This window comes from Cetorhinus maximus, chromosome 18 (assembly GCF_964194155.1).
Source record: "Cetorhinus maximus chromosome 18, sCetMax3.hap1.1, whole genome shotgun sequence".
In the NCBI taxonomy this organism is placed as follows: domain Eukaryota; kingdom Metazoa; phylum Chordata; class Chondrichthyes; order Lamniformes; family Cetorhinidae; genus Cetorhinus; species Cetorhinus maximus.
Genome location: NC_135896.1, coordinates 33851848 through 33871489, shown reverse-complemented (window position 1 = coordinate 33871489; position 19642 = coordinate 33851848). Strand labels below are relative to the sequence as shown.

The following is a 19642-nucleotide window of genomic DNA, read 5'->3' as shown; positions in this document are numbered from 1 at the left end:
TTTCCTGACAATGGTAAATTGTGCAGCACCTTTCCAAAAAGATAGGTCAGCCTGTCTAAAAAAAATTGCATCTGATTCGTACCAATCTCATCAGCTGAGCTACTAGGTAGACTACAGTATAATAATGACACATTCCCTTTGAGAAGAGACAGCAGAAACTGACATTTTTTTGTCACGTTATTATACGCTGCTGCGTTGACTTAGAAGGAGCAATATTGTCAGTGGTCAGGAAAGTCTGATTTTCTCAGGTCCAAATAGTAATGTATAATTTAGCTCAGTCCTGTGATATACTTGTTTCTCTACAGAAATTACCCTTGGATGTGCAGAACTATAAACCTTGATTAGCATTGAGGCAATAATACTGCTTAAGTGCAGTTAATCTATAAATATAATAAGTATAAGTAACAGTAAAGATGACTTCTGGAATATGTCTACAGTATTCTATGTAGTTACCAAAATTATAATTTTTCTTCTGAATAAATTAGGTAAAAATGAGATCACTTATCAAAATACTTCGTTAGGATTACACTCTTCACACATCAAAGGATATATTTTGGCAAATGTTGAAACGTGTAACAAGACAGAATCTGTTTACTCAGTTTTGTATATTTGTTAATAAAATTGGCTTTTGGTAATTTTACGATCAACATTAACTCTGGAAATGACAGTTATAATTATTTTTTACAGGATGGTATGAAGATGGAATTTTTCATGTCAATGGATTTGGATTTCCACCTACTGAACCTTCCAACATTACAAGGTAAATTTTACGAGAGTTTTCTGATAAGTATCTGCTTCAAGGTAGTTTTCTGGCGTTTGATTTGATAAATGAATAGTACTTTGGTTAATTGCAACGCCCAAAGCTCAAACCATTATTGTAGGCTATCAAACTGTTGCTACGATATGAAACAATATATTTCCACCTACTTCCTTAACCAATAACTTTTTAAATCAATTTGCTGCAATAATTAAAGTGCAATATATTAATAAATAAAATATATAGATTAAGTTTTATTAATAGCTTGGATTAATATATGTTTTTAATGTTCAGAAATGTACCAAGGTTCTTAATAAAGGATTTTGGATCGTGGGTGCCAAGCTAATGAAGGCTGATTATTTAGAGAGAGAGAGAGGGGTTTTTAAGGAGATTTTTCTAAGTGGACAAGTAAAGAGGTTTAGGAAGTAATTTCCCAAGGGCGGTGAAGAGAAGGGCTTATATATAAAAAAGTTAGAGTCAATGAAACAGTTTGGTGGAGGGATGTAGAACACTGAGAGGTAATAGATGTGGAAGAGTTACAGAAATGGGAAGGAGTGAAGAAATTTGAAGATGAGGAAAATCATTTTAAATTTGACTTATTGGGAGACCAGGAGCCAGTGACAACGAGCATGTAGTTGATGAGAGAGTGGAATGGGTGCAGAATAGAATATTCACAGCAGAGGATGGAATCGTCCCAGATTTGCACGAAGTTCGGTAGCGGGCGTCAAATGCGTAGCTCAAAGATTGGTGTGGAGGGATGGGTCTCAGTTCATGGGGCACTGGGGTGGAAGGGAGCTGTTCCAGTGTGAAGGGCATCATTTGAACTGGGCTGGGACCAGTGACCTGGCGAATCAAATAGCTAGGCTGTAGAGAGGGCTTTAAACTAAATAGAGCGGGAGAGGGTTCTGGGGAGGCTTACAAAGCAAAAGGATATGGCAGCATTGCAGGGCAGCTATTTAGGTAATAATTCCCAGAGTGTGACCGGAAGGGACAGTACAAACATAAAAAAAAACAGTAGCAAATAGGGTCAAAGGAGGAAAATATGGTGAAAAAGGCAAAATTAATGGCTCTTTAATTAAATGCACATAGTATTTGGAACAAGATAAATGAATTAATGGCACAAATAGAAGTCTGATCTTATAGTCATTACGGAGACATGGTCACAAAGAGATCAAAGCTGGGAACTAAATATTCAGGGATATGTGACTTTTCGAAAGGACAGGCAGGAAGGAGGGGGTGGTTAGGTAGTTTTGTTAATACGAGATGGAATAAGTGTGATAGCAAGAAAGTTTTTGGATTGGAAGATGTAGAATCCATATGGATGGAGGTAAGAAATAACAAGGAGAAGATGACAGTGGTGGGGGTAATCTATAGGCCCCCCAAATAGTAGCTATACTGTAGGACAGAGTAAATCAGGAGATAATGAGGGCATGTAAAAAAAGGCAGTACATTAGTCATGGGTGACTTTAATCTTCATGTAGATCGGGAAAATCAAATTGGCAGAGGTAGCCATGAGCAAGAATTCATAGAGTGTATTCGGGACAGTTTCCTAGAAAAATATGTTGTGGATCCAACCAGGGGTCGAGCTATTTTCGATCTGGTAACGTGTAATGAGGCAGGTTTAATAAATATTCTCAGAGTATAAGATACTCTACGAAACAGTGACCATAATATGGTAGAATTTAGCATCCAGTTTGAGAGTGAGAAACTTGGGTTGGAAACAACTGTGCTAAACTTAAATAAGGGTAATTACAAAGGAATGAGGGCAGAGTTGGATGGAGTGGACAGGGATAGAATTTTCCAGAAAAAACAGTTGATGAACAATGGCAGACGTTTAAGAAAATAGTTAATGACTCACAACAAAGATATATCCCAGTAAGGAAGAAGGATTCGAGGAAGGGGATAAACTAACCATGGTTAACCAAGGAAGTTAAGGATAGTACCACATTGAAAGAAAAAACATACAATGTGGCAAAGATTAGTGGTAAAGGATTGGGAAAGTTTTTAAAAACCAACAAAAGATGTTCAAAAAAATAATAAAGAGGGAGAAAATAAACTTTGAGGGTGAACTAGCAAGTAATATAAAAACAGACAGTAAGAGCTTCTTTAAATATATATAAAAGGAAGAGAGAGGCCAAGGTGAATATAGGGCCCTTCGAGAATGAGGCTGGGGAAACAATAATGGGGAACCAGGAAATGGCACAGCAGTTGAATAAATACTTTGCATCAGTCTCCATGGTAAAAGACACTAATAGCATTCCAAAAATACCAAATAATCAAGGGGCAAAAGGGGGGAGGAAATAAATGCAATAACTATCACTAGAGAAAAAGTACTAGGGAAACTAATAGGTCTAAAGGTCGATAAGTCCCCTGGACCTAATGGGTTGCATCCTAGGAAAATAAAAGAAGTAGCTACAGAGATAGTGGATGGGTTGGTACTAATCTTCCAAGAATCCTTAGACTCTGGAAAAGTCCCAGAGGATTGGAAAACTGTCAATGTAACACCCTTATTCAAAAAGACAAAAAACAGGTAACTATAGGCCAGTTAGCTTAACGTCGTCATTGGGAAAATGTTAAGAGTCTATTCTAAAGGATGTATTAACAGAGCATTTAGAAATGCATAATATAATCAAGCAGAGCCAGCATGGCTTCATGAAGGGGAAATCGTGCCTGACAAATTTACTAGAATTCTTTGAGGAGGTAACAAGCAGGATTGATAAAGGGGAACCACTAGATGAAATAAATTTGCATTTCCAAAAGTCGTTCGATAAGATAACGCGCATAAGGCTACTTAATAAGATAAGAGCCCATTGTGTTGGGGATAGTATATTAGCATGGTTAGAGGATTGGCTAACTAATAGATGACAGAGTTGGGATAAGGGGGGCAGTTTCAGGATGGCAACCTATAACTAATGGAGTGCCACAGGGATCAGTGCTGGGGCCACAGTTATTTACAATATATATTAATGACTTGGATGAGTAAAGTGAATGTACTATCGCCAAATTTGCAGATGATACAAAAATAGGTGGGAAGGCAAGTGGTGAGGATGACACAAGGAGTCTAGAGGGATATAGACAGTTAAGTGAGTGGGCAAAAACTTGGCAGATGGAATATAATGTGGGAAAATGTGAGGTTATGCACGTTGGCAGGAAGAATAGAGGAGCTAAATATTATTTAAATGGAGAAAGACTGCAGAAAGCTGCAGCACAGGGATTTAGGGGTCCTCATGCATGAATCATAAAAAGCTAGCATACAAGTTCAACAGGTAATAGGGAAGGCAAATGGAATGTTAGCCTATATTTCAAAGGAAATGGGGAATAAAAATAGGGAAGTCTTTCTAAAACTATACAAGGCACTTGTTAGACCACACCTAGAATACTGCAAACAGTTTTGGTCCCCTTATCTAAGGAAAGATATACTGGCATTGGAGGCAGTCCAGAGAAGGTTCACTCAGTTGATCCTGGGTATGGAGGGATTTTCTTATGAGGAGAGGTTGAGTAGGTTGGGCCTGTACTCATTGGAGTTTAGAAGAATGAGAGGCAACCTTATTGAAACATATGAGATTCTTAGAGGGCTTGACAGGGTAGATACTGAGGGGTTGTTTCTGCTTGTGGGAGAGCCTAGGACTAGAGGGCATAATCTCAGAGTAAGGGGTTGCCCATTTAAGACAAAGGAGAATTTCTTCTCTCAGAAGGTAGTTAATCTGTGGAATTCTTTACCGCAGAGGGCCGTAGAGGCTGGGTGGTTAAATATATTCAAGGCTGAGATAGACAGATTTTTAAAGGGTTATGGGCAAAAAGCAGGAAAGTGGAATTGAGTATTATCAGATCTGCCATGATCCCATTGAACGGTGGAGCAGACTGAGCCGAATGGCCTACTTCTGCTCCTACGTCTTATGGGTGGCAAACAAGTCGTTTTACTTGCCAGCAGCAATGGCAGGTTTTTGTGCCGTATTGTCGCATTCCCAACACGTCCCAACTCATTAATAATGCATCCACGGGAAACACTCCGGATCGCTTGCAGGCTGGCTCAGATTTGCATGCCCTGCTGTGACCTCAGCGCTTCCTTGCTTCAGGCGCTATATTTAAAGCGCGCCAGAGCACATGACTACTTCATGCCTACAGACCAGGACAGCTGCAGGCAACAGATGACCCCGAAAGCTAAGAAGACAGCAGCCCCCAAATTTAGTGACGCCTCTCGGGGGCGCTTACTGGGTGCAGTGTAAGGCTGCCGCAATGTCCTCTACCCTTGCTCTGGCCGCAGGAGGTCCACCTGAGTCACCAATCCGGCTTGGGAGGAGGTGGCAGCAGCAGCGGCGGTCAGCACCACTGGAGCACAGAGGAGGTCAGCCATCCAATGCAGGGACAGGATGAATGTTCTCATCTGTTCCACCAGGGTAAGTCAACTAGCGGATCACTCAACTCTCACACTCACTCACAAACCCATCATACATCCACAGGGATGTCACACCTCATGGGACAACACTACTAACTCTCACATCTCCATCAGGCCCATCTCCTCTGAAGCTCATGTCCTAATCCCGTCCATGGCTCTGCTCACTGCATAATATTCCATGCAGTGCCATACGTCCTCACCTCTCTCCATCTGTTTTCATGCAGGAGAAGCTGGCTCGCAACAGCAGGGAGAGGTCCCGGACTGGGAGTGGAGTGGCCCACATTAGGCCCCTCACTCACTTTGAGGAACATGCCATTGTGCTGACTGGTGAGGATGTGGACCATGCCTGTGGCAACGGTGAGGTCGGCAGTGAACACCCACGTGAGGATCCTGCACCACATCACCCCTCTCTCAATGCAACTGTGAGTGCTCTCTTTCTCTTGTGACTCTGCTGCCATGCACTAATTATCTCTACTTTGGTTCACAGGGAGCTCTGCCAAGCAATCGACACTCTCAGCCAGACAGTCCCTCAGCTCCATCTAGGTCCTCAGCTCCAGCCAAGAAGACACCTCCTCCATTGAAGAGCTGGAAATATGCAGCCTTAAAGACCCATCACAGCGCTTACTCACATCCTCCTCCAGCGCAGAGACTCACACCTCAGTGGGTCCTAGATCTAGAGCAGGCTCGGGTTCACAATCTGGTGGTCGCATGTCCGCAGCAGGAGGCGACAGGTTCAGCTGATCTCCCTGGTCCTCTGAGGACTACTGGGCAAGAGGCATCTTTGAGGCCTGAGTCAAGATGACGAACCTCTGGATTTGCCCAACCAACTCATCATGGAGAGTCAGCAAAAGATGTGGGAACATCATGCAGAGCTATTGGAAGTCCTCAACAGAGTGGGACGTGAGTCAGAGGAGTGTGTCCGCCTGCTCTCTGATGAAGTGGTGCTCACGTATGTGTATGGAGGTCTCCATGGGAAGGATGGCAGATGCCCTGGAGACCCTGGTCCAGCAGAACACGGAGATGTGCACAGACCTGCACTCCATCGCTTTAGCCATGGGTGAGTTCCTGCAGTCGCAACGTGAGTAGGAAATGGGGCACCTCAGCATCCCTCCAGGTGCTCCCCTTCCCCTCGAGAAGTCAGGCTGGCGTCCTCAGGCACCCGAAGGGAGGAAGAGCTGCAGCGGGACACCCCTGGGTCATCTATTCAGGAATCTCAGATGCTGTCTGCTCTCCCTGAGTCCCCCTTGCCTGTGACCCCCTCACCGCAGGGGGAACAGCTGGCCCACAGCAGGACAGCCTAAGTAAGCCTGGGCCCTCGAGGCCTCAGCTTTCCAGAGGGCGCATGCCAGAGTAAAGGGCCAACCATTACACAGGCTGTCTCCACTCCTGCGGATTTCAGGGCAGCACCTAGAAGAAGTGGTAGGCTTTGAAAAGTTAAGAATTTCTGATCACAAGTGGTTGCACGGGTGAACACATTTTGTCACTTTATAATCTGAAAATGTATTCACTTTCACGGAATAACGTGTAATGTTGTCTTTCAGCTTCATTGACAAGCGTTGCGAGTCCTCCCACTGCATCCCCCCCACAAGCAGATCAACTGCACGCAGCTGGACCACGAGTGATTCTGGAAGGAGAAGTATGTGTGTGTGTGGCGGGGCCTTTTGGAGCCTCATGCAAGCACTCTCCCATGCACGGGGAGCCTTCATCCATCACATTCATCTTACTGTCCCAAGCATTTTCAATGCTGCCTGCTGGGGTTCTCTTTCAGTTTTCCATCTGAGCTGACCTGCATCTCCACCCACCCACTGATTGCACACCCATGCAGCACCTGTGCCTGTCTAACACAAGGCTCCGCTCACTTTTGATTTCGACAACGATGGTGGTAGTCAAGTTTTTGATCAGCTCTCTCATCCTTACCCCTCCCCCAGTCACTCATGTCCTTTTCTCCATCACTATTGCTCCCCTGGCATCACCTTCCACCTCCCCACGATCACCAGGGTGTCCAGGTGAACGTGCACGTTCCCTACCTTTTTGAGAATCCCATCCCATCCACAGTGACCTTCCTGACCTCCTCCCTCCCACCCCAGGGTATTTGTTTGCCTCCAAGTCCCCACCAATGACTCTTGCCGCCCCTTCTACTGCTACCGACGCACCCTCACCTACCCACCCTTCTGGCTCCCTCTGCCCCATCTCATACTAACCATTCCTTCCCACCACGACCACCCTCATTTCACTCCCCAGGAGGTAGTCATTGACTCCACAGACCCCTCCCTTGCACGTTCATCTGGACACCCCCCACCCCTTACTCCCTCCTCTACCAATACTTCTCCTCCACCCTTACTCCCTCCTCTGCCCTTATTCACTCTCTCCTCCATCCTTATTCCCGCCTCCCTATGAACACCTACCCCTCTGAACTCATTCTCCCCCCACCCCAGACACCTTCCCCCTGGACACCTTCCCCGCTCTGAACTCCCTCCACCCCTGCACTCCCTCCTCTCTCTGGACAGACGCACACACAAACCCCCACCCCCCGCATACCTTTGTTCCCCCACACCTGCAAACTCCCCGCCCCCCGAAAACCTTCCTCTCCCAGTCATACCTAGACCTTCCTCTCCAAACCCCCGCCTCCCCTCAAGTACATCTTCCTCTCTCATCCACAGCTGGATTTTCCTCTCCACTCGCCCCAACTTGCCGATCATTTGTAGAAGCCCATAGCAAAGACCATGATGTTCCGAAGCAGATCCGAGACATGAACGGAGACCTCACACCTACCCTGAGCTGCTTCATGGCGAAGTCATATCCATGAGAATCCATCCAGCGTGTGATGCACATGTTTCTCCAGGGTCCGGTAGCTGTAGGGCGCCAGCATCTTCTGCTCCTCAGAAGCCCACAATCTGAGCAAGGCTATAACGGTAAGTCCCGACTTCTGCACATCACACTTGTTCCAACGTGTTCTGGGCCAGCATGTTTTCTCGCTGGTGTAACGGCAAATTGGGTGTGGGAGGACGATTCCAGTCAGGCTTTACTTTGCATCCCATTAGTGGGATGCAAGTCGGGTTCACAACGGCCTCCAGCAGGATTCGTGTTCCGCCATGGCGGACATTGGATGATCCCGCTGTGCTTTCACGCCGGTGCGAAACCAATTTTTGGCCTTCCCACCATATTGTGTCTTCCCCTGCCCGCCATGACATCCGACACCAACGGGGCTGTAAAATTCCGGCCAGAGTTTTGGATGAGCTAACATTGTGAAGAATGGGAAACTGGCGAGGAATTTAATTTTGGTTCTATGGCAGCTAAAATGTTATGTAAATAATTCATTGTAATGTGAGTGCTAGATCTCAGCTAGAGACTAGACAAGCTACAAACAGGAATTTAGGAACATTCTTGTTCTATAGTCATTTCACTGATATCAGGTCACACAAAGCAGCTGTAGAAAACATTTTGTAACAGTTATAACGTACAGTGAAACATCAGCATAGCTCAACCTGACTTCCTTATTCTGCCACACCAGTATTCATTCTCCTTATGGAAATTTATATTTTAATCTGCCTAATCAGTAGTACATGTATTTGGGAATATGATGTAATTGTTGATAATAATAATATAGGTAATATATTATTATATATTATAATTATAATAACACACGCACATCTTTGTTTATACCTGTGGCCTAACCCCAAGTCAACTATACTGCTCACACTGAGGGAGGAATTTTACGCCGGCGGGATTTTATTGACCCGCCAAAGTAAATGGACTTTTGACGGCTTGCTGCGTAGGGCTGTAAAATTCTACCATAAAACATAGGAGCAGAAGTAGGCCATTCGGTCCATCGAGTCTGCTCTGCCATTCAATGAGATCATGGCTGATCTGATAATCCTCAATTCCACTTTCATGCCTTTTCCCCATAACCCTTGATACCCTTACTGATTAAAAATCTAGTCTATCTCCGCCTTGATTATACTTAACGATCCAGTTTCCACAGCCCTCTGCAGTAAAGAACTCCACAGATTAATTACCATTTGAGAGAAGAAGTGCTTCCTCATCTCTGTCTTAAATGGGCGACCCCCTTACTCTAAGATTATGCCCTCTGGTCCTAGACTCTCCCACAAGCAGAAACAACCTCTCAGCATCTACCCTGTCAAGCCCCCTATATGTTTCAATGAGGTTGCCTTGCATTCTTCTAAACCCCAATGAGTACAGGCCCAACCTACTCAACCTCTCCTCATAAGAAAATCCCTCCATACCTGGAATCAACCTAGTGAACCTTCTCTGGACTTCCTCCAATGCCAGTATATCTTTCCTTAGATAAGAGGACCAAAATTGTTCACAGTATTCTAGGTGTGGTCTAACTAGTGCCTTGTATAGTTTTAGCAAGACTTCCCTATTTTTATAAAACAAAAACAGAATTACCTGGAAAAACTCAACAGGTCTGGCAGCATCGGTGGTGAAGAAAAGAGTCGACGTTTCGGGTCCACACGACCCTTCAACAGAACTGAAGTATAGTTAGGAGAGGGGTGAAATATAAGCTGGTTTAAGGTGGGGGGCGGGGGGAGAGAAGTTGAGGGTGGGGTGGTTGTAGGGACAAGCAAGCAGTGATAGGAGCAGATAATCAAAAGATGTCACAGACAAAAGGATCAAAGAGGTGTTGAAGGTGGTGATATTATCTAAGAAAAGTGCTAATTAAGAATGGATGGCAGGACACTCAAGGTACAGCTCTAGTGGGGGTGGGGTGGAAAGATTGACAAGGTATTAGTTGTAGATTTAAAAATAATGGAAATAGGTGGGAAAAGAAAAATCTATATAAATTATTGAAAACAAAAAAAAAACAAAAGGGAGGGGGAGGAAACGGGGTGGGGATGGGGGGAGGGGGAGTTTAAGATCTAAAGTTGTTGAATTCAGTATTCAGCCCGGTAGGCTGTAAAGTGCCTAGTCGGAAGATGAGGTGCTGTTCCTCCAGTTTGCGTTGGGCTTCACTGGAACAATGCAGCAAGCCAAGGACAGACATGTGGGCAAGAGAGCAGGGTGGAGTGTTAAAATGGCAAGCGACAGGGAGGTTTGGGTCTTTCTTGCGGACAGACCGCAGGTGTTCTGCAAAGCGGTCGCCCAGTTTGCGTTTGGTCTCTCCAATGTAGAAGAGACCGCATTGGGAGCAACGAATGCAGTAGACTAAGTTAGGGGAAATGCAAGTGAAATGCTGCTTCACTTGAAAGGAGCACTTTTCTTAGATAATATCACCACCTTCAACACCTCTTTGATCCTTTTGTCTGTGACATCTTTTGATTATCTGCTCCTATCACTGCTTGCTTGTCCCTACAACCACCCCACCCTCAACTTCTCTCCCCCCGCCCCCCACCTTAAACCAGCTTATATTTCACCCCTCTCCTAAATATACTTCAGTTCTGTTGAAGGGTCGTGTGGACCCGAAACGTCGACTCTTTTCTTCTCCACCGATGCTGCCAGACCTGCTGAGTTTTTCCAGGTAATTCTGTTTTTGTTTTGGATTTCCAGCATCCGCAGTAGTTTTTTGTTTTTATCCCTATTTTTATACTCCATTCCCTTTCAAATAAAGGCTAACGTTCCATTTGCCTTCCCTATTACCTGTTGAACTTGTATGTTAGCTTCTTGTGATTTACGCACAAGGACTCCCAAATCCCTCTGTGCAGCAGCCTTCTGTAGTCTTTCTCAATTTAAATATTCAGCTCCTCTATTCTTCCTGCCAAAGCGCGTAACCTCACATTTTCCCACATTATATTCCATCTGCCGCTTTTTTGCCCACTCACTTAACCTGTCTATATCCCTCTGTAGACTGCTTGTGTCATTCTCACCACTTGCCTTCCCACCTATTTTTGTATCATCTGCAATTTTGCGTTAGTACATTCACTTCCCTCATCCAAGTCATTAATATATATTGTAAATAATTGAGGCCCAGCACTGATTCTTGTGGCGCTCCACTAGTTACAGGTTGCATCCTGTAACTGCCCCCCTTGTCCCAACTCTCTGTCTTCTATTAGTTAGCCAATTCTCTAACCATACTAATATACTACCCTCAACACCATGGCCTCTTATCTTATTAATAGCCTTATGTGCGGTACCTTATCGAACGCCTTTTGGAAATCCAAATATATTACATCTACTGGTTCCCCTTTATCTATCCTGCTTGTTACCTCCTCAAAGAATTCTAATAAATGTGTTAGGCACGATTTCCCCTTCATGAAGCCATGCTGACTCTGTTTGATTAGATAATGTAATTCTAAATGCTCTGCTATTACATCCTTTATAATAGACTCTAACATTTTCCCAATGACAGATGTTAAGCTTATAGTTACCTGTTTTTTGTCTCCCTTTTTGAATAAGGGTGTTACATTGGCAGTTTTCCAATCCTCTGGGACTTTTCCAGAATCGAAGGATTCTTGAAAGATTACTACCAGTGCATCACTATCTCAGTGGCTACTTCCTTTAATACCCTCGGATGCAACCCATCAGGTCCAGGGGACTTATTGGCCTTTAGCCCCATTAGATTCCCTGGTACTTTTTCTCTTGTGATAGTTATCGTATTTAATTCCTCCCCCACTTTTTCCCCTTGATTATTTAGTATTGGAATGCTATTAGTGTTTTCTACTGTGAAGACTGAAGCAAAGTATTTATTCAACTCCTCTGCCATTTCCTAGTTCCCCATTACTATTTCCCTAGCCTCATTCTGTCTCCTCTTCCTTGAATCCTTCTTCCTCACTGGGATACATCTTTATTGTGAGTCATGAACTATTTTCTTAAACGCCTGCTATTGTTCATCAACCATTTTTTCTGCTAAAATCCTGTCCCAGTCTACTCCAGCCAACTCTGCCTTCATTCCTTTGTAATTACCCTTATTTAAGTTTAGCGCAGTTGTTTCTCACTCTCAAACTGAATGCTAAATTCTACCATATTATGGTCACTGTTTCATAGGGTATCTTTTACTCTAAGATTATTTATTAAACCTGCCTCATTACACATTACAGATCGAAAATAGCTTGATCCCTGGTTGGACCCACAACATTTTTTTTAGGGAACTGTCCCGAATACACTCTATGAATTCTTGCTCTGCCAATTTGATTTTCCCAACCTACTCGAAAATTAAAGTCACCCATGATTAATGTATTGCCTTTTTTATATGCCCTCATTATCTCCTGATTTATTCTCTGTCCTACAGTATAGCTACTGTTCAGGAGTCTATAAGCTACTCCCACCAGCGTCGCCTTCCCCATGTTATTTCTTACCTCCACCCATTGGGATTCTGCATCTTCCGATCCAAGATCCTTTCTTGCTATTGTACTTACTCCGTCTCGTACTAACAAAGCTACCCCACCACTCTTTCCTTCCTGCCTGTCCTTTCAAAAAGTCACATATCCCTGAATATTTAGTTCCCAGCTTTGATCTCTTTGCGACCACATCTCCGTAATGGTTATAAGATCATACCCATTAGCCTCTATTTGTGTTGTTAATTCATTTATCTTGTTCCGAATACCATGTGCATTTAAGCAAAGAGCCATTTATTTTGCCTTTTTACCATATTTTCTCTCTTTGACCCTATTTGCTTTTTTTAATGTTTGTAGACCATGTCCCTTTCTGTCACACTCTGGGTGTCATTCACTAAATAGCTGCCCTGCAAAGCTGCCATATCCTTTTGCTTTGTAAGCCTACCTATCCCCTTTCCAGAACCCCCTCCCCTTCTATTTAGTTTAAAGCCCTCTCTACAGCCCTAGTCATTCAGTTCTTCAGGACACTGGTCCCAGCACGGTTCGAGTAAAGCCCGTCCCACTGGAACTTCTCCATTCTACCCCAGTTCTGATGCTAGTGCCCCATGAACTGAAACCCATTCCTCCCACACCAATCTTTCAGCCACGCATTTAACTCCTTGACTTTATTTACCCTATGCCAGCTTGCCCATGGTTCAGGTAGTAATCCCAAGATTATTACCTTGGAGGTTCTGCTTTAATTTAGCTTCTAACTGTTCAAATTCTTTCAGAAGAACCTTCTTTCTAGTTCTATCAATGTTGTTGGTACCAATGTGGATGATGACAACTGAAGCCCCTCCCACTTCAAGTTCCTCTCCAGCCCTGAGGAGATGTCCTTGACCCTCACACCAGGCAGGCAACACAGCCTTTGGGACTCATGTTCACGACTGCAGAGAACAGTATGTATCCCCCTAATTATACTGTCCTCTCCCACTACCACATTCCTGTTTCCTCCCCCCACTTGAATGGCTCCCTGTACCATGGTGCCTTGGTGAGTTCGTTCATCCTCCCTGCAGCCCCTGTTCTTGTCCACACAGCTTGCAAGAACCTCGTAAGTGTTGGACAGATGAAGGGGCTGAGGCTCGTCGAATGCTACCCCCTGGGCCCCCATACCTGTTTCACCTGCAGCCACACCCTCCTGTCCCTGATCACAGACCAAATTTGAATGACCTATTATTTGAATTTATAAGAGCATCTAGTCTTAATTACAACCCTTGACTATTAGTTCCCATATCAGAAGTAGGCTTGCATTTTTTGGCCCCGCCGCGGCAGATTCCCCCACAGCAGATGCAGCAAGCCGTTCAAATCTGCATTGGCTTGGGTGAGATCAGAAGATCCTGCCGGCAGGAGGGGCCGTAAAATCCTGCCCTGCCCTGTAGTTATCGGGACAACATCTATTTACTGCTTAGTGTTTTTCGATCGTTGGAACAGGAATGGACTATTAAGTGCCTCAATCCTTCTCTACCATTCTGTTAGATCATGGCTGATCTGTACCTTAATTTAATTTACCCGCCATTGTTCCATATCCCTGTTTACCCTTGTCAAACAAAAATGATAAACTTCTGTCTGAAAATTTCAATTGACCTAGTATACACAACTTTTGTGGGAAACAGTTACATGCAAAAAGTAGTAAAAATCTGGAAAAGTACTTCCTGACATAAATTTAGAGCTAGGTCATTTAGGAATTAAGATCGCTTCCTTACTTTTGAATTCTAGCTCCTTGAGATAAAGGGTCAGCATTTCATTAGCCTTTTTAATTACTCTTTGTACCTGTGCACTAGCTTCTAGTGATTTGTGTACTTAGATACCTAATCACATTGCTCTTCGCCATTAAGAAATTGTTATTCTCAGATCCAAAGTGGATGACCTCTCACCTCCTCCACATTGAACTGCTTCTGCCATAGATTTACCCACTCACTTAGTCTGTCTGTCTCTTTGGTTTCCACTTCAGCCAGCCTGAGATCTGGGTGTTCAGCTCAGATACGGGTGTTTCTTGAGATGATTGTCTCCGATTTCTCCTCAGCACATCTGTATGTTTGAAAATAAATGATTTTCTAAAGATTTCAAAGGGTTTGTTTTCTGATAATATGCTAAACTGCTTTGTGTGATTGACTTAAAACTGTTAACCCAGTCTGATGAATAGCGATCAGCCTAAACTGTAGCATTCTAGCTGTTCATAATTTCATTGCATTTGACAATTTTTTTTAAAAATGGATCCATTAGAAATTAAAATTGTCTATGGGAATATGGTCCTTATGTTGTTCGTGATTACCCAATCTCATCCATTTGATGATCTTGAAACTTCTCGTGCTCTGTCTCTCAGAGCTTATTATGGCAACATAAACTTTTTTGGTGGTCCCTCTGCTACATCGGTGAAATCTTCTTCAAAGTTAAAGCAACTGGAGGAAGAAAATGAAGACGCCATGTTTGTTTTTGTCTCCGATGTGTGGCTGGACCAGGTGGAAGTACTTGAAAAACTTCATATGATGTTTTCAGGTAACATGTTTACTGCATTTATTTAAACAAAGAATTACAGCGTCTCATTAGGCATTGGGGTGCTGAGCTAGTGTGAGCTTATACTTTATGGGGAGATATCAAAGTTGATCCCACCCTGTCCTTAACCAACAACCATAAATATTTTTTTCTCCTCTTTACCCTGACATCACTAACTTTTCTGGTTTGTATGGCTTTTAAAAACCTGAGTATTTGGGGGAAGGCTATAATCTTTGAGACAAGTAGGCTTGTTGATGTGAAGTCTAAGATTCAAAATAATGTTATGTTCACCTGTATTACTGTAATTATAAATATTTTTATTGATATAACATAAGAAATAGTAGACCATATGGCCCGTTGGGTCGGCTCCACCATTGGTGATCTTGGGCTTCAACTCCATTTTGCCACCCAACCGACCCCCCCATATCCCTTAATTTCCCGAGATACCAAAAATCCTGTCTGTCCCAGCCTTAAATGTATTCAATGATGGAGCATGTATTCAATGATGGAGCATGTATTCAATGATGGAGCATCCGTAACCCTCTGGGGTAGAGAATTCCAAAGGTTCACAACCTTTTGAGAGAAGTAATTTTTCTTTATCTCAGTCCTAAATGATCAGCTCCTTATCCTGAGACTGTGTTTTAGACTCCCTGACCAATGGAAACAATCGCTAAGTGTCAACCCTATCAAGCCCCTTCAGAATTTTGTAGGTTTCAATGAAATCACCTCTCATTCTTCTAGACTCCAGACAATATAAGCCCAATTTATTGCTCCTTCCATCATAGGACAACCTCCTCATCCCAGGGACCAGTCTAGTGAACCTTTGCTGTACCATCTCCAATGCAAGTATATCGTTTCTTAAATGTGGAGACCAAAACAGCACACAGTATTCCATATGTGGTCTGACCAAAACCCTGTACAGTTGCACCAAGACTTCTTTATTCTTGTATTCCAATCCCTTTGCAATAAAGGCCAACATGCCATTTGCCTTCCTAATTGCTTGCTGCACCTGCATACTAAGTTCCTTATTTCTAATCTAATTTTCTTATGCTCATTAGTTATCTCAAAGTGAGAAATGGTGACTAGAAAGAAGAAAATTAAATGGAGCAGTTTTACTATTCTCAGTATACTGCTACTGGATACAGTGATTTAAAAGTGACATTTTCTATATGTAAACATTTGTGCAGAAGCATTCCTGTAGCTGTGGCATATATACTTACATGGTGTGCTCTGCAGGTTATTCTTCCATGCCACCCACCTGCTTCATCTTCTGTGGCAATTTTTCCTCTGCTCCCTATGGAAACAACCAGATCAAGTCTCTAACAGGTGAAGCACAGTTGATTTTTTTTAAAAAAACTATAAATTGACTCCTGACTTAGAACTCCAGCTTTATTTTAAATTCTTTTTTAATCTTATCACATTTTCAGAATCGCTGAAAACACTTGCAGATATTATCTGTGAATATCCCAATATCCATAAAAAGTAAGTGCGATAAAACATGCAATCAACCTCATTAGTAGTTTGCAATAATTCTTGATTAAGTGATTATGAAGTGATTACTTAATTTTCAAAACGTGCTAAAGATCTGATATTTTTGTCCTCTAAATTTCCCTTTGTACCTTTTTGGATTTGAGCAAATTCAAGAAATTCATTTGAGTTACCTTGCTCAATGTTTCTTATTCAGACTACAGATCTGCCAAATTATGTCCTTATGTTCAATACTAATGACTGCCTACTATATTGCTAGCAGGATTATAATGACATTATATAACTCCACCAACAGTGGGATGGTGGTGTTGGGCAGCAGTAGGACTCCCTCCCACCGACATTAATGTCTGGGAACAACACCATCAACAACTTGCATTTACTTTTATATAATGAAAAATGTTCCAAGGCCCTCTGTGGAAGGTCTGGAGGTGGTTATATAAATGGGGGTTTGAGACCATGAAGGAATTTGAACACGGTTTGTAACACTGGGGTACCAGGGAGCTGCCCAAAAGATCAGTGAGCACAGGGGTGATGGCTGAACGAGAACTTTGTGTGGGTTATAATATGAGCAGCGTGATTTTGGATGAATTAAAGTTTATGGCGGTTGAAGGATGGAAGTTCAGTTTGAAGATCATTGAAATAGTAAAGTCTGGAAGTAAAAAAGGCAGGATGAAGGTTTTAACAGCAGTAAATTGGCTGAAGCAGGGGTGGTGATGAGCAATATTATAAGAGGTGGAAGTAGGTGGGCTTTGTAATAGAGAGGATATAGGGTTGTGACCGGTGCTCAGGAGCAAATATGATGCCAAAATTGTGAACAATTATTTTCAACATTAATCGGTGGCTGGAAGGGGATAGAATCTGTGGCAAGGTCTATGGTGGCTGAAGATGATGGCTTTGGTCTTGCCAATGCTAAATTGGTTGAAATTGAGACTTATCCAGGACTTAATGTCATATTAGCAGGCTGACAACACAGAATCAGGGGAGAGGTCAAGAGAGGCAATAGAAATATAGAGCCGAGTGTCCTCTCTGGACATGTAGAAACTGACTGACGCTATGTCTTTGTATGATGTTGTTGGAGGAGGAATATATAGTCGACTGTCAAAAGCCAGAGAGGTCGCCGAGGATGAGGAGGGATAGTACACCACAGTTACACAGGGGGAGACATGCGTTCACATAGCATATGCAGACCTGCATAGATCCTGAGGGTTTCAGTCCAATTGAATAGTTGGCCCTTTGGCTGGAATGTGGTCCGTTGTAAAGTTCCTGGTAAGACACAAATAATGATTTTGACCTTAGCAGCATTTATTTGAAGTGAGTTCTGGCTCATCTATGATAATGTGGGATAGGTAACCTGACAACACAGCTTCAATCAGCAGGTCATTCAACGTCTGTGGTTACAACAGACAAAATAATGCTTCAGGTTTGAACCTATTATCAATACTAAAGAACCTGAGCGTAAGCATCTGTGGAAAGAACAGAAAGCTGACTGGCTGAGTGTTTCCAGCATTTTCTGTTTTTATTTCAGATTTCTAGGGCCTAATTTTGGTCTTTGAATTTTCCCAACTCTGCAATCCCACCTGCACCCTGGCAATGTCCACTGCCATATTTTTATCTTGGATGGAGATGGGTGAATGTTGATACAGACAGGTTAGAATGGTGCCCCCATCCACTGGAATATTGAGCAAGTTCTAGTCACAGATGTTAGGCCCCTAGACCTCATTCCTCACACCCCCCACACTCCATGCCCCTTCCAAACAGTCCATGCATCCTCCATACCCACTCTTCTAAATCCACTCAGTGCAGAACCAGTGAACCCTATAATACACTAGCATACCTATGAAATGCCTATGAAACTGCCAAAATAAGCAAACAGGCATTCAAAATTCCCCTAAAGAAAATGCCCTTCTTACAAGCTAATAAAACCGCCAATCAAGCAGAGCCATTTATAATCCTATAGAAAACACTTTAATCTTCTTAATCTTGCCCAAATAAACAAACAGGCATTGAGAATCCACTTCAAAGAAGGATAAAGTTATTATGAGCTCATAAAACTGTCAATCATACAAAGGTCAATGTCCTCTTCACAGCAGTGTGAACAACCCCCTAGAGAGCTTGAATCTATTAATGGGTTTGGAGCTCAGCCAAGCATTCAGAATGGGATTTAATTGCATAGCTGTGTCAACAAAGGCTCTAAAACTGAATACATTGAAATCTTTGAAGCAGACTGAAAAGGTGGCCGTCAGGCTCACCAGGTAGCTGTTGGGCTCAGTTGGCTAATTTTTTTGACTGACAGTCTTAAAAGTTTCCTGACTCCAGACTAGGCATTCCCCATGGCTCACGACACCTCTGAGGAGCCGTGAGCCACAGGAGTTGTGTGCCACATCTGTAAAAGCCTGCCTGACTCCATCAAAATTGCAGGGGATCTGAAATGCCCACGCTGTAATGGACTGGGCAAGGGTAGGATTGCTGAGTGCGGGCCCGCTACCCGCAGCTTTATTCCAGGACCATAAAGTTCCCACCAGATGGGACTAGGGACAGGAATCCCACAATCATGTCCTGCCTGCCATTTTTAAAGCTCCCCGACCCCTCCATAATCTTCTTTCAGACAGAAGCCTGAAAATCCTGGCCTTAGCATACGTAATTTTCTGCTTTCTGTTTAACACCCTTTCAATTATGGGTTTAGCAGAAAGAAAGCTGGCTGTCGTCAACGTACATACAGAAGCTGACTCTACCTGAGAGTAGGTATATATGTCAACAGTAAATGGAAGGAGAAAGATGAAAACTTGAAGGGATATAGGAAATAATGTGCCTGCTCTATTATGACAGATAGGAATAGAACATGAAAGGGCAGTACCATAGAGATGCAATGTGGAGGGATATGCAGTAATTGGTTATGTTGAAGGGTAAAGATGGATAATGCTACAGTAAGAAACATTATGACTACTGTAGACCCTGCTGTGCATTGGACAAAATGCAGACTGGAGTAATTTTAACAGTTAATGATAAATGTGGAGTTGGTTGGTAATGACGATTGGTACATTCAGTGGCCTTAAGAAGGAAGCTAGAGATTGGAAAGGACAGTGGGGTCAAGAATGAACTTTTGAGGAAAGAGATAACTGGGGGCAGGAAGAGATGTTTGAATAAATGGAAGATTTACACATTGGGCCAAAGAGTAGCGGTTAAGTCGGAAAGAATTCAAGGGAGCAAGGGATTGGCTTTGTAGAAAAGATGAGTCTG

General features: G+C 43.2%; 1 protein-coding gene across 1 annotated transcript in view; it reads left to right on the top strand.

Annotated features, from left to right (window-relative positions):
- The window catches only part of pole2 (polymerase (DNA directed), epsilon 2), a 144325-nt gene that overhangs the window by 110983 nt on the left and 13700 nt on the right, over positions 1-19642 (top strand). The window contains exons 11-14 of the mRNA XM_078562351.1: positions 688-760; positions 14748-14920; positions 16154-16243; positions 16345-16399. Coding sequence (XP_078418477.1) covers positions 688-760; positions 14748-14920; positions 16154-16243; positions 16345-16399 — 391 coding nt within the window. The remainder of the gene's footprint in view (positions 1-687; positions 761-14747; positions 14921-16153; positions 16244-16344; positions 16400-19642) is intronic.